Source organism: Antechinus flavipes, chromosome 5, assembly GCF_016432865.1.
Source record: "Antechinus flavipes isolate AdamAnt ecotype Samford, QLD, Australia chromosome 5, AdamAnt_v2, whole genome shotgun sequence".
NCBI lineage: Eukaryota > Metazoa > Chordata > Mammalia > Dasyuromorphia > Dasyuridae > Antechinus > Antechinus flavipes.
Window position 1 is genome coordinate 292314962 of NC_067402.1, and position 22433 is coordinate 292337394.

Sequence of the window (22433 nt, forward strand, 5' to 3'; positions counted from 1 at the left end):
CCCCACTCCCCGGGCATCCCGCCGGCCCGGATGGTTCGCCGCTGGGCGCCTGGGGAGGCGCGTACGGCGGTGCGTACACCTGGGGCGAAGAAGATGGGGGTACACGCATATAGCAGGGACCACCGCCCTCGGCTGCGGAATTAGGAGTAAGAACGATAGACACAATACGCCGCAGGGACAGCAGGGGGCGCTCGCAAGCTTGGAAGGAGAGTCGGTCGTGCTCATGCGTGGCGTCATCGGCCGTCGCCTCTCAGTTGCCCTACGTCCCTACGCAGGCGCAGCACGATTTCCGTTCGCCCCTCCCCATACTCTGCGCATGCTCCATGGAGTCCAATCCGAGGGGACTTCGTCATTTGCTGGCCGAACGCGAATTCGGACTTGAATTCGCGCGTGTATCTATCTCGCGAGATCGCAAAAAAAACTTCCTGATACAGGACCGGCGAGCCCGCGAAAAGAGGTGAGCGCATGCGCCCCCCCTCCCAACACAGCTACCCTCTGGGTGCTGGGCTCAGAACGAGCCTCAGCGGGGGTCCCGTGCCCCCTGGCTCCAGCCCAGATCCCAAGTTCAGATTGCAGTGGTCCACACTGACTAAGCGCCTGCTGTGTACCGAGCCTGTGCTTGCAGTGCCCGGCAGAAAGTAGTGGCCCACGTGCGGCCAGAGCCCCGCCTCTCCTCTGATTGAGGAGCCCCCCATCCCTGGCTCCCCACTTTGCTTCTTCATCTCTGCCCCCTCCCACCCTCTGCTCTTGCCCCGCTGCAGCTCTGCCCCCTCTCCCCGTTCCCCACGTGGCTCCTTCATGTCTGCTCCCCTGCGTTCCAGGGCTCAGGAGTGAGATGTGGCCCCTCCGGGCTCCCGGGCGCTGGCGCTTGGCCCTGGCCTCCCTGCGCGGGGCCGCCCGGCCCTACTGCAGCTCTCAGGAAGCAGGCGGGGGCGGAGGGCCCCCGAAGGCCCTGGGTCTGCGCACCCGCCTGCTGGTGACCGGGCTGTTCGGGACCGGGCTGGCCGTGGCTTGGCTGTCGGCCCGGGCCGAGAAGGAGCGGCGGCAGCATCTGCGGCGGATAGAGGCGCTGCGCAGCGCGGCCGTGGGCCAGGGGGACTTTGACTTGGTGGACCACACGGGCCGCCCTCGCCGCAAGGCCGACTTCCGGGGCCAGTGGGTGCTCCTGTACTTCGGCTTCACGCACTGCCCGGACATCTGCCCCGAGGAGCTGGAGAAGCTGGCCGGGGTGGTGCGCAGGCTCGAGGCGGAGCCCGGGCTGCCCCCCGTGCAGCCCCTCTTCGTCACCGTGGACCCTGAGCGGGACGACGTGGCCGCCGTGGGGAACTACGTGCGGGAGTTCCACCCGCGGCTGCTGGGGCTGACCGGCACCCCGGAGCAAGTGAGCCAGGCCGGGCGCAACTACCGGGTCTACTACAGCGCGGGGCCTCCGGACGAGGATCAGGACTACATAGTGGACCACTCCATCATCATCTACCTGCTCAATCCCGACGGCCTTTTCACCGACTACTACAACCGGAGTAAGACAGAGGAGCAGATCACAGACAGCGTGCGCCGCCATATGGCCGCCTTCCGCAGTGTCCTGAGCTGAGTCCTCCGGCCCCGCCCCTTGGGAATCGCCCCCCCACCTGCTGGTGACATAAAGCCCCAAACCTGATCGGTGCAGTTCTCTAGAAACCAGATATTTATTCTGTGTAACAATACTCTACAATCGCTCAACAAGGGAGTGGGAAATAAAGGTATTTCTTCTACAAACAAATCTGAAGCGCCCCTTGGAGGTCTGGAATGGGGGCGAGGTGCCCAGGTCTGGGGGCAGGAGGGACTGGCACACTGCCCCATATATACTGGCACCAGGGGTGGGGAAGGGCACATCCCCCAAACCCAGCATCCTCCGGGCACCTGCTTCAGGGTTGTCGAGGGAAGGCGGAGGGCAAACTTTGGACAGAACGTGGAAAAAACAGCTATAAGGGGGGACCCGTTCACAAACAGACTCGGTCACACAAATATACACAATCAGGGGGGGGCCATGGAGGGGGCTGTGTAGGTCTGGAAGCGCTCGTGGGCTCGCTGGCGGGTGAGAAGCCTCAGGGACATGGTATCCACTGCCTCAGCCAGCCCAGGCTTCTGGGCAATCTCCACTGTGTAGTCGTTGGCCTGGTGGGACAGGGGAAGAAGGGTGGGGGCAAGTTTCTTCCTCCTCTCCTCCTCGGGGTCTGAAGGAGAAGCTTCAGTTGTGGCCACCCGCCCCTCAGCCAGCCCCATTCGCCCCCACTCACCAGCTGCAGGGAAGCCAGCATAGACCGGCACACCTCAAAGGCAGGCTTGCCAGCCACCAGCTTTGCAAAGGGACACCACTCATTGAGCTGCTGAAAGCCCGCTACCACTTGGTCCCCGTAATTATGGATGTCGAAAGGCACGTGCTCCTCCTGGAAGAAGGGAGCGGAGGCTGACTGCTGCCTGTCTGCCACCCACCACGGGTGAAGGGCCCCAGAGCCCGCAGGTCCCAAGCTCGTGCTCACCTGTTCCCGAAGCAGGGGCCCGATGGTGTCCTCCCAGTCCCGGATGCGCTGAGACAGCTCGGTCTCATGAACGTACTTCTGAGAGTTGGCAATAAATAATTCCTGGGAGAAGAAGAGGGAGCTCAGGACGACTTTGGGCTGGCTGCCCCTGCCCCACTGCCCATCGTTCTGGCCCCCTGACAGAACCTACCACGTTTCTCTGGACCAGCTCCTCGTAGGTGAGCGGAGGGATGATCTCTGGCTCTAGGAGAGGGAAGCCGGGCCATGAGTCAGCTCCAAGCCGGGACGCCCGCCCGTGGCCACAGAACCCTCCCCAACCCTCCCCACTCCCTCTCCCAGGCCTACCTGGAATGTTCTCCAGCGGCTCCTCGGGCTCTGCATCCTCGAGTTCCAAGTAGCTGTCTGAGGGAAGTGACAGAGAGGAAGCTGGGCCCATCAAGAGACCCAGCCAGCACCGGTGCCCCCTCCCCCACATGCACCCCAGAGGTACCTCCTCCTCCAAGCTGCTCCAGGGAGTCCTCCACTCGCTCCTCTTCTAGGGCCCACAGCCCTTCCTGGTCCTTGGCCAGCAGCTGCTCTGCTCCCTGGGCAGAGGCAGGGGGAGGTGAGCTACCCAGGGTCTAGACCTGAACCCTCCTGCCCTTCCCACAGGGGCCATTTGCCAAAATCGCCCAGCTCCTTGCAGGGGAAACGGAGGCAGATCCACAGGCACCGTCTCCTGGGGTTTGGCAGTGGTTGGGAGCAATGGCCGGGCCCGGTGTCTGCTGAGCCCGCTGCCCTCACCTCTCCCTGCCGCAGTTTCCGAAGGGCATCCACCTGCTCCTTGATGTGCTTCCAGTAGAGGGCTTCTAGGTCTGCAGAGACATTGCTAGGGCCCTCGGTTCTGGCACTCTCGCCCCCCGTCCCGATCGGGTCTCCCACCCTTCTCCAGCCTCACCTGCAAATGTGGGGCCTCTGTGCCGAGGTTTCTGGGAGCTACGGCCGCTATCTGAGGGAAGTCACACGAGCGTCACCGGAGCTCGGACCTGTTACCCCATCGTTGCCCACCCCCTTGCCCCTCCCGAGACCTCCACCCCACTTGGGACTCAACTCACAAGCAGCCAAGTACCACTCATGAAACCCCTGGAGTCTGGTGGAGATCTTCCTTTTGCGTTTGCCAGATGTGGTCTCCTCCAGCTGCTGCGGCAAAGAGTAAGGGCTACCTGGCGGACAAAGCCTGGAAGTGAGGCGAGGGGAACCCGGCCCCGGAGGGATGGACGCTGGAGAGATGTGGGTGCCCCCAAGCCCAGCCTCCCTGGGCCCCGGGGATGGGCCGAGCTGTCCCCAGCACACCACAGGGCTCGCCTCCGGCCCTGATCACTCCTTACCTTTCTTGAAGGGCTTGCCCTCCACAGAATCAAAGGGGTCCAGACTCTGCCAGGGATCGGGGGGCTCCTGCAATGCAGGACACGGGATACCGAGTGAGGACCATGCGCTTGGGACCCCCGTAAAGTCAAATGCTGGCCTACCTGCCCACAAAGATGCCAGGGCCACCCTGAAAGGGATCCCTCCCCCCACCTGACAGCTGGCAAAGTTAATGGCTCCCAGAAAGGGGCAGGGAAGAGACCTCCGTGGCACCTCCCTCAGCCCCAACTTTTCTTGCCTTTGGGTGCCATGAGGGGCGAGGGGTAGCAGCTGGGGGTCTGCCCCGCAGCGAGTACTTCCTTGGTTCCAGGACACCCTAGGAGAGAGAGTCGAGGCAATCAACCTCACTGCTGTCGGACCTCCGCCTGCCCCCCAAAGGCTGGAGGGAACAAGCAGGTGTTCTGCCCAGACCAGCCCGAGTGGCCGCCCTGCTTAGGGGGAAGGGCAGGGTCCCCAAGGTTTTCTGGGGGCTGCTGGAAGTGGAGTGGAGACCAGGAAAAGGCCTGTGATTATGCCATACTTCATGTATTTTCCAGTGGTCCCCAGATGTGGGGCTAAAATATGCTCAAACACGAGGACGCAGTAGGCCCAGGGGACCCCCCCCCCATTCACTCTTCTGTGAGTCATTTGCCCACATGAGCCCCAAAGAGCCCATGTCCCTCTGACATCATGGGAGCAGTCACCCCCTTCCTCCCGCCTACCTGCTGCTGGTTGGGGGGCTGTGGAGAGGCCTCGGGGACCTCCGGGTGAAGGAGCGCATCTCCTCCCACCTCTTCCTCACCTTCCGGTAGTGCTGCCTCTGGAGAAGGGCGGGAGAGGAGGATGAGGCCGGGCCGTTGCGGGCCCCGAAGCCCTTGTGGGCCCCGAAGTCCTTGCGGGCCCAGGCAGGTGTCCGGGGAGCGGGGCTGCCGGGCTCCCAAGCTCAGAGTAAAGCCGAGGCTGGATTCGCCTCCATTAAATTGGGGGGAAGGAGACTCTGCTGCCTGGGGCTGGGGTTGCATGGGCCAGATCTGGGTGCAAGGAATGCTGGGAGCTGCGGGGGAGTGGGAGGGTGGGAATGAGCCTCAGCTCCACACCTGGCTTCTCATCTTCCTCCTGGGAGAAGTTGAGCACCGGAGCTGGGGACATGTCGATGGAGACGTCCATGGGCATCTCCTCGGGCCTCTCTGCGTCTGTGGAGAGGAGAATGAGAAGGGGAGGGCCGAGCTCGTGCTGGGGACGCCCAGCCGGCCACGCCGCCAGCCCCCTCGCCCCTCCTCAGTTGGGCCTCCACAGCGAAGAGCACGCTCCGGGAGAAGGGGGCTCAAGGTGGAGGGGACAGGCTGGGTCCAGGCCCTGACCTCGTGGATGCTCATCTGCAAAACAGGCCCAGCTCAAACCACACGCCCTGACCCAGGGCCTGTCCTGCCTGGGGGGAGCTCGGCACAAGCAGCCAGTCCATCTCCGGGCTGACTGCGCTCCGCTGGGGCTCCCAGGCTCCGGCCGCCCTCTCTGTGCCGCGGCCGGGACGCCCCCTTTCACCTCCTGATGAATGATCCTGACGTCGGCCAGAGGGCACCGCCGCCGAGACCTCAGCCCGCACTTCTCAGTGGTGGCTCGGAGGTTCCTCAGCTCTGAGCAGAAGCGGTTCCCTGCCCCCGGCTCCTGACAGTAAGCTCTGGAAGGTGGGACTGCCCAGCCCCCGGCACAGGGTCTGGCACCCAGTGCCCACTGGATGGAGAGAATAATTACTGCCCCTTGGCTTTTATTGTCCAGGATTCTCATGCAGAACAAGTCCCCCACATGAACAATTGGGTCCTGAGCCCAGGGCAAGGGATCCCCAACTCCCCTTCCCCCCAGTCTCCTGACCCTCACCCTCACCGGGCTGGGTCCTCGGCACGGTCTGCTCCATTGGGGACAGGCCCCCTGGCTCCAGCAGGAAGGCACCGCTGGGGTGAGGGGTGGAGGTGTTCATCCTGAAATCCTTGCGGCTTGCCAGGACCTCCCCTCGGCGGCTGTGCTGGCAGACAACATGCTCTGAGAAGAGGCGGTGGAGACCCATGCCCCGCCTCGGGGAGGCCGCAGGCTCGGGGCAGACACAGAACAAGACCCCCAGAGAGGCAGCGGAGAACTGGGGGCGGGGGCCGGGGTCCTGTACCTATAGAGTGGGTTGCTCTTCTTCTCTTCTTCATCAGGGGGCACCAGGGCCATGGGCACCAAGGGAATGACAGGCACGGCCTGTCGGGAGCACAGAGTCACCGGATGCGGGAGGAGGGCTCCCCCAGAGCCCGGCCACCTCCCAGGCCCTCAGCCCCTTCCCACCACCGCCGCCCCCGAGATCCGCCCAAAGGACCAGGAGCATCGGGGAGAAGGCGCCACTTACGGTGGGAGGCTGGTCATCCTTCAGGTCTATGTTTGTGCGGGGATCAGGAAAGTCATCGAGGGACAGAAACTGTGGGGAGACAGAGGCGACAGCTAGCAGGAGCCGTGGGGCCGGGGAAGGGCCCGGAGGCGTGGGCCAGGGCCCCGGGGAGCCTCACCTCTTCCTCGGGCTCGGGGCGAGTGCTGCAGGTGCTGTCACCATCCTGCCCATCGGGCTGCGCCGACGCCAGCTGCTTGTTCCGCCTGGTGGAGAGAGGCAGACGGGCACGGGTCAGCTCTCCCCTGGCAGGAGGCCGTGCGGTTATCAGAGAGCAGCCGGGGAGCTCCGGGGGCGCGCCTCCTCCCCGGGCGGCTGCCCCCGCTGAGGGTGCCCGGCCTCCGCCCAGCCTCCTGTCCTCCCGTTTCTCCTTGTTACCAAACCCCAGTGGGGCAGAGTAGAGAAGGATCATTGGGGCGTCTGCGGCGCATGGCAGGCCCAGGTTCTCACTGTGTCCCACCGCCCTTACTTTTTGCCTGAGATGAAATCCAGAGCCTGGTAAACCAGCGAGTAGAGGTACTCCACCTGCCAAGAGAGGGGCCCGGGCTGAGGAGAGCAGCCGGCGGGCTTCCCTCCCAGCCCACCCAGCAATGGCCCAGCGGAGCTGGTCCCAAAGCATCGGAACGGGCCTGTGGGTCTGAGAACGAGTGTATACGTGTCTGTGCCCTAGGGACGCCCCCCCCCCCCAGGGGCCATCTAGTGCGCGCCCCCACACAAAGCATGGCCACAGCCAGTGTGCCCCAGGGAGCCGCGGGCAGCCCACGGGGGTGACATGATGGAGCTGGGGGGCCTTGGACAAGGACCCACAGCTACTGCCCTACAGGGCAAGCAAGAGAGCCCCACGGGTGCTACTCTCAGGGGAGAACTGAGGGGGGTGGAGGGAAGGGAAGGTCGCTCTCTCAAAGGCAGGAAACAACCTCTCTGCCATCACAACAAAGGGCTAACACAACCGGGCTCCAAAAAGGACCCCGAGGAAACAAGGCCCCCAAAACATAAAGAACACTGACTCCCCGCGGCCCCAGAGAGTCACAGCACGCACACACGCCTCCCCGCGGCCCCAGAGAGTCACAGCACTCACACGTCGCCTCCCCGCGGCCCCCGGGAGTCCCGGCACGCACACTCCGCCTCCCCGCGGCCCCAGAGAGTCACAGCACGTACACACGCCTCCCCGCGGCCCCCGGGAGTCCCGGCACGCACACGTCGCCTCCCCGCGGGCCCCGGGAGTCACAGCACGCACACGTCGCCTCCCCGCGGGCCCCGGGAGTCACAGCACGCACACGTCGCCTCCCCGCGGGCCCCGGGAGTCACAGTACGCACACTCCGCCTCCCCGCGACCCCCGGGAGTCACAGCACGCACATGTCGCCTCCCCGCGGGCCTAGAGAGTCACGGCACGCACACTCCGCCTCCCCGTGGCCCCCCGGGAGTCACAGCACGCACACGTCGCCTCCCCGCGGCCCCCGGGAGTCACAGCACGCACACTCCGCCTCCCCGCGGCCCCAGAGAGTCACAGCACGCGCACACACCTCCCCGCGGCCCCAGAGAGTCACAGCACGCACACTCCGCCTCCCCGCGGACCCCCGGGAGTCCCGGCACGCACACACGCCTCCCCGCGACCCCTGGGAGTCACAGCACGCACACACGCCTCCCCCGCGGCCCCAGGGAGTCACTGCTCGCACATTCCGCCTCCCCGCGGCCCCAGGGAGTCCCGGCACGCACACGTCGCCTCCCCGCGGCCCCCGGGAGTCACAGCACGCACACTCCGCCTCCCCGCGGCCCCAGAGAGTCACAGCACGCGCACACACCTCCCCGCGGCCCCAGAGAGTCACAGCACGCACACTCCGCCTCCCCGCGACCCCCGGGAGTCCCGGCACGCACACACGCCTCCCCGCGGCCCCAGAGAGTCACAGCACGCACACGTCGCCTCCCCGCGGCCCCCGGGAGTCCCGGCACGCACACTCCGCCTCCCCGCGGCCCCAGAGAGTCACAGCACGCACACACGCCTCCCCGCGGCCCCCGGGAGTCACAGCACGCACACTCCGCCTCCCCGCGGCCCCAGAGAGTCACAGCACGCACACGTCGCCTCCCCGCGGCCCCCGGGAGTCACAGCACGCACACTCCGCCTCCCCGCGGCCCCAGAGAGTCACAGCACGCACACTCCGCCTCCCCGCGGCCCCAGAGAGTCACAGCACGCACACACGCCTCCCCGCGGCCCCTGGGAGTCACAGCACGCACACTCCGCCTCCCCGCGACCCCCGGGAGTCCCGGCACGCACACACGCCTCCCCGCGGCCCCAGAGAGTCACAGCACGCACACGTCGCCTCCCCGCGGCCCCCGGGAGTCCCGGCACGCACACTCCGCCTCCCCGCGGCCCCAGAGAGTCACAGCACGCACACGTCGCCTCCCCGCGGCCCCCGGGAGTCACAGCACGCACACTCCGCCTCCCCGCAGCCCCAGAGAGTCACAGCACGCACACTCCGCCTCCCCGCGGCCCCAGAGAGTCACAGCACGCACACACGCCTCCCCGCGGCCCCTGGGAGTCACAGCACGCACACTCCGCCTCCCCGCGGCCCCAGAGAGTCACAACACGCACACTCCGCCTCCCCGCGGCCCCAGAGAGTCACAGCACGCACACACGCCTCCCCGCGGCCCCTGGGAGTCACAGCACGCACACTCCGCCTCCCCGCGACCCCCGGGAGTCCCGGCACGCACACACGCCTCCCCGCGGCCCCTGGGAGTCACAGCACGCACACTCCGCCTCCCCGCGACCCCCGGGAGTCACAGCACGCACACTCCGCCTCCCCGCGGCCCCCGGGAGTCACAGCACGCACACGTCGCCTCCCCGCGGCCCCCGGGAGTCCCGGCACGCACACACGCCTCCCCGCGGCCCCCGGGAGTCACAGCACGCACACTCCGCCTCCCCGCGACCCCCGGGAGTCACAGCACGCACACGTCGCCTCCCCGCGGCCCCCGGGAGTCACAGCACGCACACTCCGCCTCCCCGCGACCCCCGGGAGTCACAGCACGCACACACGCCTCCCCGCGGCCCCAGAGAGTCACAACACGCACACTTCGCCTCCCCGCGACCCCTGGGAGTCCCGGCACGCACACGTCGCCTCCCCGCGGCCCCAGAGAGTCACAGCACGCACACACGCCTCCCCGCGGCCCCAGAGAGTCACAGCACGCACACACCGCCTCCCCGCGGCCCCCGGGAGTCACTGTGTGCACAGTGCTCGGAGTGCCTGTCGTAGCAAGGCTGCGCGGGCAGTGGCCCCGGCCAAGGGCTCACCTTTTTACTGTAGACACAGGCAGACCCCTGGATCAGCAGTGCAGCCTCGATGAAGTTCATGGTGGTTTTGCCTTCATCAAAAGAAATGCAGATCTGGTCCAGCTTCAGGACATATGGGGAGGAACACAGGAAAAAAGGAAGTGAGCCGGGCCCTACCCTGACCCCGCTCAATCCCACCTCCAGGCCTTTGCTACTGTTCCTACCCCTCGGAATACGCCCTCACCCCATCTCCTGCCCGAGTCCCACCCAGGCTGGTGGAGTCGGAGTGCAGCAGGGAACAGATAAGAGATCAAGGTCCGAAGGCAGGCGAGAAAGAGCCATGTCCTCCCAGAGGGCGGCCTTTCCCGGTGGTACTTAGGAAGCCCTCCACCCCCACCCCGCCCTCCTTTCACAGCCCCTGCCTGCAGCGGGTGCCTCGCCTCAGGCCTTACACCAGAACCTCCCTGACTGCCCTGGCCAACCAAGCTACCTGCACGAATAAGGACGATTGTCAACCCCAAGCTCCTCCTTGGTCCCTGTTTCAAGACCCAAATCTCTATTTTTAAAAGATTCCTGTTTCTTACGTCCACTGACAAACACGCACAAAAGCGTAACCAGAAAATGACGCCGTGAGCCAGCCAACAAACAAACGGCAAGGGTCCAAACTCTCCCTTCTTAAAACATTAGCTTCCACTCGTTGAAATCTTGGCTCACCACTTCCAAGGTCCTTCTGTGGTTCACGATAAGAGCTAGAACTTATCTGGCCCTTTCTTGCCAGCAGTCCTCCTTATATGTGTTAACTTTTTTGGTCCCCACAACAGCCTTGGAAGACAAGTGCTTTTGTCCCCAATTAACAAGATGAAGAAATGGAGGCACAGAAACATGAAGTCGGTTCCTTCTGCCACCAAGGCCAGGACATCCTGCAAAGCTCAAACTAAGGCCAGACCCTGCTGCTTCCTAGTGCTGACTTCTCTGGGACTCAGTTTCCCCTTCTCTCCTCTGCCTCCTGATCTTTAAGACTCAGCTCAAGTCCCCCCCTTCTGCAGGGGGATAAGCCCAGGAATGACTTTTTATCTCCTCTGATATATCCCGTTATGATGTGAGCTCCCCGAGTAGTTTTTTTTTCCTTTTTCTGTCCATTTTCCATCCCCCAGTGCCCAGAATTAAGTCAATACTTAATAAACATTTGATGAGTAACTCACTGACTTGATCATTGATGCTTCCTATCCTGCCCCAAGAAGACGGATAAATCAGTCAGTTTGGTAGGTTCAGAACTGTCTGTACTGGACCCAAATGTTACCATATATCAACGGGTCAATGTGCATCTAGAAGTTATTAGGGAAGTATTCCACAGCTCAGTCATTGGCTGATTCTCTTAATATCCATCACATTGCGTCCGAGGCTTTTCTAAACTTTACTTTCCCAGTGGAAATCCCAATTTTCCCATCTCCCTTCTTTGGAAAATAGTCTGTGAGGTGACAAAACCTGCAAAGGTGGGGGACCCACATGTACTTGTAGGTGGGAGCAAGTCTTGGGCAGAGCAGGGAACTGTTTGTATGCAAGTACGTAAGCAGATCTGTGCCCAGAAAGCAGCGACTGTTCCTAGGGATGCTGGTAGAGGCAGCATATTGATGCTCAAGTGACTCCAAGCAAGAGGCAGCTGACCAGAGGGGGCTGACCACAGCTCTCCCTCACACGCCTGAGCCGGGAGGCAGGGGCTGCTCTGAGGTCCACAGACCACCTAGGACAACCTTGGGGGGGGGGCACTGGGCACTTTTACAGACAAGAAACTGAGGTTCAGACCTGACCAAAGTTGGTCCCTTAGATCAGCCAGTGTCAGTAACTGGTTTTATTGACTCCAGACCTGCCTTTCTTTGAAGTCTCATGTTTTCTGTTTCCTCTCAGCTGAACTACGGCAATAACAGCTGGGGGGCGGGGGGGGGTCTTGCTTTCCACTCCACTGCATCCTCCATTCAGTGGAGGAACTGAGTTTGCTGAAGCACCGTTCTGAGCCTGTCACTCACTCCTCTCCACCCCCCCCCTTGCCTCCAGGTGCTGTGACTGGCATTTGTGCAGGAAACCTCGGTTTCCCCCCCTGGGAAATGGCACCGGGGCTGTCGGCCGGCTCTGGAGTAGAGATCCTGTGATACACAAGGTGCACGCTGCTGGCTATCACTGCAGTTCCAGGGGTGGCTGCACCTCCGACCCGCAGCCCCCCGAGGGCGGGAACCCCGGCCCGAAGCGCAGAGCGCCGCACACAGTGGGCGCTTAAGCAATGCTCGCTTGTTAAAGAGTGCCGGACTCCACTCCAACTCCAGACTGCTGGAACCCCCAACACCAGGCCCTGGCCTGCCTTCGGTGATGTCACCGCCCAGACCCTCCGCCGGCCTGGCCCTCAATGATGTCACCCTCCCGAGCCCCGTGACGTCACCTCCTCCAGGTACTCGCCCAGCTGCGCCGCCACATCCACCTCCCAGTTCTTGGTGAGATCGCGGATGGGCTGCAGGAGGTGGGCGAAGCGGCTCTCGACGTCCTCCATGGACGAAGTGGCTGCCGGGGCTCCAGCTCCGGCCTCCGCTTCCCACTCAGGCCACGGTAGGGGCCGCTCGGTCTGGCGCCATTTTTGCGTTTCCCGCTCAGGACACTAGGTGACGATCAAGAGCGGCGCCCGGCGCGCATCAGTGACGTCACACGATTCGAGGCCTACCAGCCGCTACCCCGAGAAAGGGGGCGGTGTCTAGTGGGCGGAGCGTTGGGGACGCCCCCGCCTGGAGGGCGGAGACCAAGGAGAAGGGAGAGCTCCGGGAGGCTTCTCCCCCGGACACGGTGGGGCGGGGCCGTCACAAGAAGGATGGAGACTCCTCTTCGGGCGGGGCGTTCGGCGACTGAGGTGGAGATTTTGCTGGACGAGGAGCGGGGACCTGGATGACGTCGCCGCGCTGGGCGGGGCTTAAGCGAATGCAAGGCCAGAGGAGGGGCGGATGCGTTGACGTAAATACGGGGGCGGGACAGAAGCGAGAGGGAGGGAGCTAGCTTCCTCGGTGCCCTGGGCTGCCACGGGGGGCGGAGCCGGAGGGCCATGACGCGCTTCAAGGGCGGGGTCGGGGAGAGGGGCGGGGCCAACCGCGGGCGGGCCGACGTGTCTCGGCAGCTCCTGCCCAGGCTCGGACCCGGACAGGCTGCCATGGCGGGCTCGCGGCAGCCCCAGCGCCTGTTCCTGCAGGGCGTGGCGGCTGCCTTCTTGTTCGCTTTTGCCTCGCTCTACGCGCAGATCCCTGGTGAGGCCGCGCGACCCCCGCCCGCGGGGACCTTCCCCCCTTAGCCCTAGGAATCTCGCTCCCCAGGAACCCGCCCCGGGGACCCTCCCCCCTTGCCCCAGGGATCCCCCTCCAGTTCTTCCCTTCCCTGGAGACCCTTCTCTTTCCCTTGGAATCCCCCCTCCGGATCCTCCCCCTGGGACCCAACCCCGGGACCCTCCCCCCTTGCCCCAGGGATCCCCCTCCAGTTCTTCCCTTCCCTGGAGACCCTTCTCTTTTCCTTGGAATCCCCCCTCCGGATCCTCCCCTGCCCCTCCCCCGGGGACCCTCCCCCCTTGCCCCAGGGATCCCCCTCCAGTTCTTCCCTTCCCTGGAGATCCTTCTCTTTCCCTTGGAATCCCCCCTCCGGATCCTCCCCCTAGGGACCCTCTCCTTTTTCCCGGGAAGTTCCACCCCAGGCCCTCCTCCTAGGCCCCCTCCCCCCTTTCCCTTGGAATCTCTTCCAACACTCCCTCCCCGGGTACCCCCCCCCACCTTTCTCCTCCAAACTCTCCTGGGGACTCTAATGGGACCTGCCCCCCCCTCCCCCTCCTCCCACTTCCCCTGGAACTTGTACCTTAGGCCCCTCTCCAGGGACCTGCCCCTGCCCCCTGGCATCTTTCCCCTCCAGTCGGCCACGTAGTTCCTGTTCTTCTCTCCTGGGATGGGGGCGGGCACCTCGCTGGCCCCTCACCCACACCCAGATTGACCAGCCTCCCCCCCCCAGTGGGGGCCAGCTGCCCTCCTGACCTGCCTTCCCTCCAGGGCTGTATGGGCGAGATGGGATTCTGCCGGCCCGGAAGATGCTCCGGCCTCTGGGGAAGGGTCTGTGGCAGCAGCTGTGGGAGGTCCCCACCCTGCTCTGGCTGTCCCCACGCCTGGGGCTGGACACGGAGCAAGGCATGGAGTTGCTGAGCCTTCTGGGGGCATTGGGCAGCCTGGGGGTCCTGCTGCTGCCCGCCCTGCGCCATGGCCTGCTCTACCTGCTGCTCTGGAGCCTCTACCTCTCCCTCTACCAGGTGAGAAGGGCCCTCCTGGGCAGCAGGACGGACCTGGCCTGTCCCTCCCCCTCTCCCCTGCCGCTCCGGAGGGAAGCCACTGGCCAGCTCGGCCCGCCCACTTCCTGCCCTCTCTCCAGCTCTGCGGGCTCTAGGATCTTGCTTCCTTCCCTTCCCTTCCCTTGGGATCTGGGGGAAGCATCGCAAAGCTTCTCCGCTCCTGCCCGTGCCCCAGCGAACCCCTGTCCTTCCCCCCTCCAGTCCCCCCCCCGGGGGAAGGGTCGGGTAGGGAGGAACCTGCCCCAGGGCTGGCCAGGCCCCCCTTGCAGACCTTCCTGTCTTCCTGCAGGTGGGACAGGTGTTCCTGTACTTCCAGTGGTAAGTGGCCTTCTCCTCCATCCCAGAGTTTGAGTTCACGTCCCAGCGGCCCCTGGACCAGCCGGCTGTAGCAGCCCAGACTGGGAACTCCTTAGCTCCCAGTGGTCAGCGCAGGAGGAAGGACAGAGCAGGGGCTGGACTTCCTTGTGTGAGGGAGGCCAGGGATGGGGCCGGGGCTTCCATGGGGACCCACTGCCCGAAGGTTGGCAAAGACAGTCCATTGAGGACTCGGGCTGCAGGGCGTGCACACCGGCACCCGCGGGGCATTAGGCCGGGCCACAGCTGGGGTGGGTAGGGCCCGGTTCCGGCCTCCCTCTTTGTGATACCCACCCTCGGCCCCTCCAGGGACTCCCTGTTGCTGGAGACTGGTTTCCTGGCGGTGCTGGTGGCCCCTTGGTGTCCCACGTGGGGCAAGGAGACGGGAGCCCCGCCACACGCGGACGTCCCCTTCTGGCTGGTCCGGTGGCTCCTCTTCCGCCTCATGTTTGCCTCAGGAGTGGTCAAGCTCACCAGCCGCTGCCCTACCTGGTGGGGGCTCACAGGTGAGCCAGCCACGCTGCCCCCCACCCCGTCCCGTGCCCTCGCCCCCCCCGAGGGGCCCTGTGTGTCCTGCCCTTCCTGAGCCCCGCTCTCCCTTCCCCAGCCCTGACCTACCACTACGAGACCCAGTGTCTGCCCACACCTGCCGCCTGGTTTGCCCACCACCTGCCCGTCTGGCTTCACAAGCTCAGCGTGGTGGCCACCTTCCTCATCGAGATCGCCGTGCCCGTCTTGTTCTTTGCCCCGATCCGCCGGCTCCGCCTCGCCGCCTTCTATTCCCAGGTAGGCCGGGCAGAGCGGGACCCGGGGTGGAGGGGACTGGGCCTAGGACGCTCACCCATCCAGCTGACAGAGACTGGGAGGGACAGGGAGTCACGGGCTGCCAGGACCCCGGGCTGAGCTCTGGGTCGGGTCCTGTGTGAAAAAGCTGGGGGAAACCAGCCTCAGAGTCCGCGATGGGGGAAGTGTGACCAGAGCTCCGGGAAAAGATCCGGGGCTTTTAGTGGACCCGAGCTCCCGGCACGCTCAGCGTCTGCCGCAGCTGCCAGCTCTCGGGTTTGGCTCTGGGGGCGCGGGGGCGCAGCGGCCGGGGCCTGGGCAGCCGAGGGATCCGTAGTTCAGGCCCCATGAGGGTCAGGGGAGGGTTCTCCAGGACAAGAAACCTGAGGGGATGGTGGGGCACGCAAGCGGGGCCTCAGACCTGACGGGCTGTCGCGGGGAAGGGGGTGGGAGCCGGCCTGCTTGACCTCGGTGGGCAGAAGGGGGAAAGGGCTGCCCGTAGAGGATGGTCCAGCCCAGGGCCAGATGCCCCCTTGGCACAGACGTCAAGAACTGGCCGGCCTGGCCTTGGGGCAAGGGCAGATCTGAAATGTCCTTGGGGAAGGACGCCGGAGGCCTGGGAAGGGCCGTCTCGGGACTCTGCGTTTTGTTCCCTGGCTGATGGGGAATCACTGATGCTCCCTCCCTTGTTCTTCCCTGCCTCCCTCCCCCACGCCTTTACTCTCCTCTCCTCTTCTCCTTCTCCCGTCCTTCCCCTCTTGCTCCCCCTTTACTGCCCTCCCTACCTCCTATTACCCTATCCCTTATTCCCCGTTCCCCTCCCTCCTTCCCCTGTTCCCTCCTCTCTTCTACTTCCCCCGCACTGCACTGACCTCCCCCCCCCCTTCCGCCATCACCCCCCTGCGGGGGAGGCACTGACCTCCCCCCCCCCTTCCGCCATCACCCCCCTGCGGGGGAGGCACTGACCTCCCTGCCCCCTTTCCCCAGGCCTTGCTCCAGGTCCTGATCATCCTCACAGGGAACTATAACTTCTTCAACTTCCTGACCCTGGTGCTCACCACGTCCCTGCTGGACGACCAGCACGTGGCCTGGTGGCTGGGCGCGGGCCGGACGAAGCAGCCGCCTGCCTGTAAGTGCCCCCTCGGCCCGTGGGGCGGGGAGCTCGGCCGGCAGGCCCCCGGCCCCACGCCCTCCCCCCGTCCTTGTCTCCGCAGCCCGGGCCCGGCGGCTGCTGACTGCCCTGTCCCTGCTGCTGGAGCTGGCCGTCTACGGGCTCCTGGCCTACGGCACGGTGCACTACTTTGGCTTGGAGCTGGACCGGGAATGGGGCAGCATTCAGGCCAAGACGGGTAGGAGGAGTCACGGTCCTCGGCGCGGGGGCGGGGAGGAGGTGCCGGCGGGGCGGGCGCTCGGATGGCGAGGGCGAGGTGGTGCCCGCGAGGTGGCCGGTACTCGGCCGGCACAGGGCAGCCCGCCTCGCACGTCCCCTTCCTGACTCCGCTCCTTCTCCTCCCCAGCCTTCACCTTCCACGAGTTTTCGCAGTGGCTGAAGGTGGTCACGATGCCCTCCGTGTGGCTGGGCATGGCCTCCCTGCTCTGGGTCCTGCTGACTGCCCTCTACAGGTACGAGGCAGGCCGGGCTGGGCTGGGAGCTGAGGCCCTGGGTCCTGAGCCAAGGTAGGGCCTGGGCCCGTCTCCGGCTCCAGAGCCCCTCTCGAGCACGCGGGCTCCGTGCTGGGCGTGGAGAGCCGGCCCCGAGGGCGGCCGGGGGCCCAAGGACCTCCTAAGTCTGGCTGGTCCCCTCCTCCCCCAGGTGTGCCCGCATCCGCAAATGGCTGGGGAAGCTCAAAGCCACCGTGCAGCTGTCCGTCGTGGGCGCGGCCGCCGTGGCCATGTTCACAATCAGCCTGGTGAGCCGGGGGCCGGGCGGGGCTTGGGGACGGGGGCCGGGGTGTTCCGGGCTTGGGGACGACCCGCGCTGTCGCTCGCCTCAGGTACCCTACACCTACGTGGAGCCGGGGACCAACCGGCAGCTCTGGCCCGGGGCCTACCGCCTCTTTGGCGCCGTGGAGCACCTGCAGCTGGCCAACTCCTATGGCCTCTTCCGCCGCATGACGGGCCTGGGGGGGCGGCCCGAGGTGGTCCTGGAGGGCAGCTATGACGGGCAGAGCTGGACGGTGAGGAGCCGGGGACGTGGCCTCCGATGGGCAGGGCGGGTGCTGGCGTGAGGGCAGAGATGCCCCTGAGTCACTGCAGATGAGGACCGTAAGTCCTGGTCCTGGAGTCAGGCGGGCAGACAAGAAGTCAGGGCTCGGAGCCATGTTTGTGTCGGGGGCAATGCCAGCCTTGCGCTTATGCCCCTTCACACAGCCTGGGGATCTGGGATCCCCCCTCCCAACCTCCTGGGCTAGGCAGACTAACCCCCCTGTGAACCCTCCCCCGAAAAAGGAAGCACTTGTTTAATTCCTCGGCCGTCGCTGACCTGCCTTCCTTGGCTCCCGCTTCTTCCCTGTGACCCCCGACCTGTCCTCCCATCCCGCGAGGGGCTGTGTCATGTGGGCCGCCAGCCCGGGACGCTGCAGGACGGAAGCCCTTAGAGGAGGGAGGGAGAGCCGTGCTGCCAGCTGGGACCCTCAGCTCTTTCCCTTTTTGGCTTCCCAAGGAGATCGAGTTTATGTATAAGCCGGGGAATGTCAGTGTGGCCCCCCCCATCGTGGTTCCCCACCAGCCCCGCCTAGACTGGCAGATGTGGTTTGCTGCCCTGGGCCATCACACCCACAGCCCCTGGTTTTCCAGTCTCGTCTACCGCCTACTTCAGGGAAAAGCACCCGGTGAGGGCACAGAGGAGGGAGGCAGGGGCCCTAGTGCTGGAAGAAAGGATCCCGGGCCCCTGGCACCCAGCACGGGGTGGGGGGTGGGGGTGGGGAAGGCCTTGTGCTGCAGGACACAGGAGGCCTTGGGCAGCCTCACTCTTCGGAGTCATCCCTCTGCTCCAGAGGAAGACACAGAGTGAGCGAGGGGCTGAGGAGGTGGGAGCGGAGGTCTTGCTTTGGGGGCAGCATCCTCAGTAGTTCCCTCCCCTGCGCCAGTGATCCGCCTGCTCCAAGTGGACGTCTCCAAGTACCCGTTCTGGGAGCAGCCGCCCACCTTTATCCGGGCACACCTGTACAAGTACTGGTTCTCACGGCCTGGGGAGCAAGGGTGAGGCCCTAGGAGGGCACAGGGAGCAGGAGAGAGGCCCTGGTGGGGGAAGAGCGCAGCATCCCGGGGCAGGGATGGGGCTCTGGTGGTAAGACCAAGGAACAGGGATGGGACCGTGGTGGCAAGCAGAGGGCAGAGGTGGGACCCTGGGGGGGGGGGGAGCAGGCGGCGGAGCCAGGGGCCAGGGAGTCAGGAACAGGGGACAAAAGTGGGGTCCTGGTGGGAGGCGGGGGTGGGGCCCTGGGAGCTTAGCCTGAGGAGAGGGCCCTGAGAGTGGCAGAGCAGCCACATGCTGTCAAATGGCAGACACAGTTGCAGGCTGGGAAGGGCCCGGGGAATCTAGCAGCTCCCCCAACCCCTCTGGCCTCCTTTTCTTTTTCTGTCTTTTAGCACGTGGTGGCGGCGAAAATGGTCCGAGGAGTTCTTTCCCTCAGTGTCCCTGGGGGACCCAAAGCTGGAGTCATTGCTCGCACAGTTTGGTCTCCGGGTAAGGAGGGACCCAGGGGCCGAGGCTAGGCTGGGAATGGGGCAGGATGCATGGGAAGGCGCGCCTCTGCGCAGAAGGCCCAGCAAAAGGAGGCAGGGGTTTTAGGTGGGCGCCCCGTCTCCCTCCCTTACTGTCTCGGAACCTGAGCAAGTTCCCTTAGTTCTCCACACGTGAAGCGCGACAAAATGTTGGCAAACCTTCCAGTGTTATCAGAATGCCCATTGTTATTACTGTGGCACTGGGGGCTGTTGGCAGGATAGCCACCCCTCTCTCTCTCTCTCTCTCTCTCTCTCTCTCTTTCTCCTTCAGGACAAGAGCCCAGGCCGCGCCCCCCACAGCTCAGCTAGCCTGCTACCTCGAGCCCTGCGCTGGCTGCGGGATCAGCTGACCCCCCTGGCTGCCCCAACGCTGCTTTGGGGCCTCATCTGCTCGGTGGGGGCCATCCACTTCCTCCAGGCGCTACTGCATCCCAGGCCCCGGAGGCCGGAAACAGCAGGTGGGGAGAAGAACAAGGCAGTCTCCCAGAAGGAGAAGGGGGGCAAGGAGCGGTCCCAACCCCACAGCTCAGACGGGGCTGGAAATGGCTCCAAGGGGACCCGGAGAAAGAAATGACGTTGGTCAGCCTGGATCTCAGGCCACTTCTCAGGTGAGGCTCCCTGCCCCCGGTGGCAGGTGACAGCGGGATGCTCTCGGGGCATCCGGGTGATCAGGGCGCCAGCACCAGCACTGGCCTCCGCCAAGCTCAGGACCTTCTCGGCCTCTCCCACCTGCTGCACTCTGGGCCCATTCCTGGGGCCAGCTTCAAATGCCTTAGTGAGACTTTCTGGCTTCCCTGAGCTGGGCCGGGGCGCCCGGGCCAGACACCCCCTTCCTGCGGGCGTGTAAGATGGATGCACACAAGTCTTCCTCAAGTTTTCTAAATAAAGAAAGGAACGTCTCTGGCCTTTGTCCATCCTTGGCTTGTGGGCGGTAGAGGCGGAGCGGGCGTGGGATTCTTCCCCGGGAGGGCAGAGAAGCCAGAAAGGCCTCAGGGAGCGGGAGGCTGGGGTTGAGGGGCCTGCGCCGGCCCCTCTCTGCCTAGGCCGAGGGCCTCTTCTTCCTGGATGGGACAAGAGAAACCCGGTTTTGGTCCCACTGCTCCCTGGGACCAGAGCCACGTTCAGAGTGCTCCCCTCAGCCCACCCAAGGCCTCGGAGCACGGGCTTTAAGAAGCGGGTGCCGCTGGGCGCTGTCTCTCCCTGCGGGGGACCGGGGCCCGATGTGGGGGAGGGAGGCTGGACCGGAGCCCAGTGCTCCTCACGGAGCTGAGCGTCCCACCTTCCCAGGCTTCGGCGCAGGCCTCTGCACAGAACAGACAAAGGTCGTGTCCTGGAACAGAGTTCAGAGCAAATTTAGTCCAACGCACACTTAGCAAATCCGCTTGGCAACCTCCCTGGCAAGTGTTCGTTCCAGAAATGATCCTGGGGGATGGGGAGCTCACTACCTTCCACGGTAGCTCCTGCTTTGGAGCAGCTTTAGGATTAGGCAGTTCTTTCACACGGACATTGAGCCTGAATCTGCAACTATAGCCATCCCCCCATTGCTCCTGGTTCTGCCCCCGGTCAATCTCTGCCCCATGACAGCCCTTCCAGTAATTCTAGACAGGATTCAAGTCTTAAGCCCTCTCTTCTCTGGGCCAGAAGCCCTGGTGTAGAAGAGGCTGATGGCCCCCTTGTACCCCCGCCACCTTCCTCTGGACTCTCCAGCTGGTCAGGATCCTCCTAAACATCCAAACTGAATGAAGACATCACTTCTGCCTGGGAAGTCAGTCCCAAATGACTTAGACCCCACGTGGCCTTGGGAGGGGTGCTCTTTGTGGCTCCGGTCTGGGAAGATTGCAGCCAGGTCTTACACAGAGACCGCATTGTATCCTCCGAGGAGACGGGAGGTCTCTGGCTCTTCCTCTCTCCCTGCTCATCTTCCTCTCTCCTGCTGCACTTCCCCACTGAACGGGGCCAAGTGTAAAGTTGTTGGGAGGCAGTCCCGGGACAGCTGCCAGTCTCCCTCAGGGAAGCACGGGGTGCCCGGGGCCTGAGGCAGCCGCTAAATCACAGCCTTGCACAGCTCTGCTGGGCCCCTGCGAGACTCCGGCCAGCTGGGCCGCGCACTCTAAACAGCGCGTCAAGTGAGGGAGCCGTGCCCCAGGGCACCGGCGGGCATGGGTCCAAACGCGCTCCTCTCCCGAGGGAAACCAGCCAGAGAGGTGCCTCGCTGGGAGGGCCCGAGCCTCAAGTCCGGCTCCTTCTTGGGCTCCATGATTGCAACACCGGCTGCAGCTCCTCCGGGCGAGTTCTTCCTGCTGCCGGGGAAAGGGAAGGAAGGAGGGGCGAGCTCTGCTTTCCCCATCGGCCTCGGACCTCTCTGGTTCCAGGGAACATCAATCAAACCCAAAACCAAAGGCAAAGCCTCGGAAAACCGAGGCTTTCAAGACTACCAGGCCCGGGGGAGGGATTTGGGGATCCCAGAGGGGGAGCAAATGTTAACTCACAGCCTCCTCCCTCTAGGTTGTTGGGGTACGTGTGTGTGTGTTTATATGTGTATGTATGTGTATTGTGTGTGTGTGTGTGTGAGAGAGAGAGAGAGAGAGAGAGAGAGAGAGAGAGAGAGAGAGAGAGAGAGAGGAAGAGAGTCTTCGCCTCTTGCACAGAGACAGAGAGAGGAAGGAGAGAGAGAGAAAGAAAGAGGAGGGAAGAAGGGAGACAGACAGACAGACAGAGAGAGAGACAGAGACACAGAGAGAGACAGAGAAACAGAGAGAGAGAGAGAAGAAAGAGGAGGAGGAGGAGGAAGAGGAGGAGGAAGAGAGAGAAAGAGTGGGCTCCACTCCTGTCTGTGCTCTCTGTGGCTCCCACATCTCCCTTAGCTGGCGTCTTTGGCTGCAGTTGCTGCCCAGACATCCCTCCAGCCTCCCAGAGTTGGAGCCTCTAGTTATCACCGACGCTTATTTGGCTCTTTCTGCATACAGGCCTTGCCGGGATACAAAGTGACAATGAGATGTAACAGTGTACAAAATGTTCCTCTAAAAATTACTCTGTATCACTATCAACATGCTTTATAGGAACACTGAGGGCAGGGGAGCCGTCTTCAAGAAAGGAGACCTGCTATTGACCCCAGAGGGAAGAACGAGCAGGTCAGGAGTCATGCGGTCCAGCTTCTGCACTTTACAATTAGGGAAACAGGTCCCCGAAGGTCAAGCATCTTGCTCAAGGTCACATAAGGATCAGAGATGAGATTTGAACCCACTTTTGACAATGGCAGATTTAGGTTTTTGATGTCATCGTCATTGCTTGTGCTTCGTTCTCCAAGAGGACCAGGACGTCAGGGAGGTGATGCTGACTTACAAGTGAATCGGATTGAAGTGAGGGAGCAAGGTCACCTGCCTCACTTTCCCCTCCAGGGCCCTCTGGGTCCGGTGGCCAGACGGAGATCAGGACGACTAAGGAGGGCTGGGCAAGGTCACCTGCCTCACTTTCCCCTCCAGGGCCCTCTGGGTCCGGTGGCCAGACAGAGATCAGGACGACAAAGGAGGCCTGGGCAAGGTCACCTGCCTCGCTTTCCCCTCCAGGGCCCTCTGGGTCCGGTGGCCAGACGGAGATCAGGACGACTGGAGATGGCCCAGGATGCAGTG

General features: G+C 64.1%; 3 protein-coding genes across 5 annotated transcripts; 2 read left to right on the top strand and 1 right to left on the bottom strand.

Annotated features, from left to right (window-relative positions):
- The first annotated feature begins 19 nt into the window (after positions 1-19).
- Positions 20-1759, top strand: LOC127538819 (protein SCO2 homolog, mitochondrial). The gene is made up of 2 exons (XM_051962581.1): positions 20-457; positions 822-1759. Exon 2 carries the CDS (start codon positions 836-838, stop codon positions 1589-1591), a length of 756 nt encoding a protein of 251 aa, XP_051818541.1. The 5' UTR covers positions 20-457; positions 822-835; the 3' UTR covers positions 1592-1759.
- Positions 1667-12219, bottom strand: NCAPH2 (non-SMC condensin II complex subunit H2). Of its 3 annotated transcripts, none has more exons than XM_051962578.1 (20): positions 12019-12219; positions 9609-9710; positions 6791-6846; positions 6443-6527; positions 6286-6354; positions 6061-6140; positions 5784-5917; positions 5000-5095; positions 4625-4722; positions 4162-4239; positions 3887-3953; positions 3614-3721; positions 3457-3507; positions 3303-3373; positions 3010-3103; positions 2865-2921; positions 2710-2762; positions 2520-2621; positions 2277-2426; positions 1667-2154 (listed from the first exon to the last, which is right to left on the bottom strand). In XM_051962578.1, the coding sequence occupies exons 1-20, from the start codon at positions 12124-12126 to the stop codon at positions 2014-2016; spliced, it is 1800 nt and encodes a 599-aa protein (XP_051818538.1). In that variant the 5' UTR covers positions 12127-12219; the 3' UTR covers positions 1667-2013. The 3 variants fall into 3 exon arrangements, with proteins under 3 accessions (XP_051818538.1, XP_051818537.1, XP_051818539.1); XM_051962577.1 differs by having other exon boundaries at positions 5778-5917; XM_051962579.1 differs by lacking the exons at positions 6791-6846; positions 9609-9710; positions 12019-12219 and adding an exon at positions 6700-6765 and having other exon boundaries at positions 5778-5917.
- Positions 12220-12303: 84 nt separating this feature from the next.
- Positions 12304-19703, top strand: LMF2 (lipase maturation factor 2). The gene is made up of 14 exons (XM_051962576.1): positions 12304-12865; positions 13649-13902; positions 14231-14259; positions 14605-14801; positions 14903-15081; positions 16066-16207; positions 16293-16427; positions 16596-16701; positions 16892-16988; positions 17073-17255; positions 17741-17909; positions 18168-18279; positions 18670-18766; positions 19076-19703. The coding sequence occupies exons 1-14, from the start codon at positions 12667-12669 to the stop codon at positions 19376-19378; spliced, it is 2202 nt and encodes a 733-aa protein (XP_051818536.1). The 5' UTR covers positions 12304-12666; the 3' UTR covers positions 19379-19703.
- The last annotated feature ends 2730 nt before the right edge of the window (positions 19704-22433 follow it).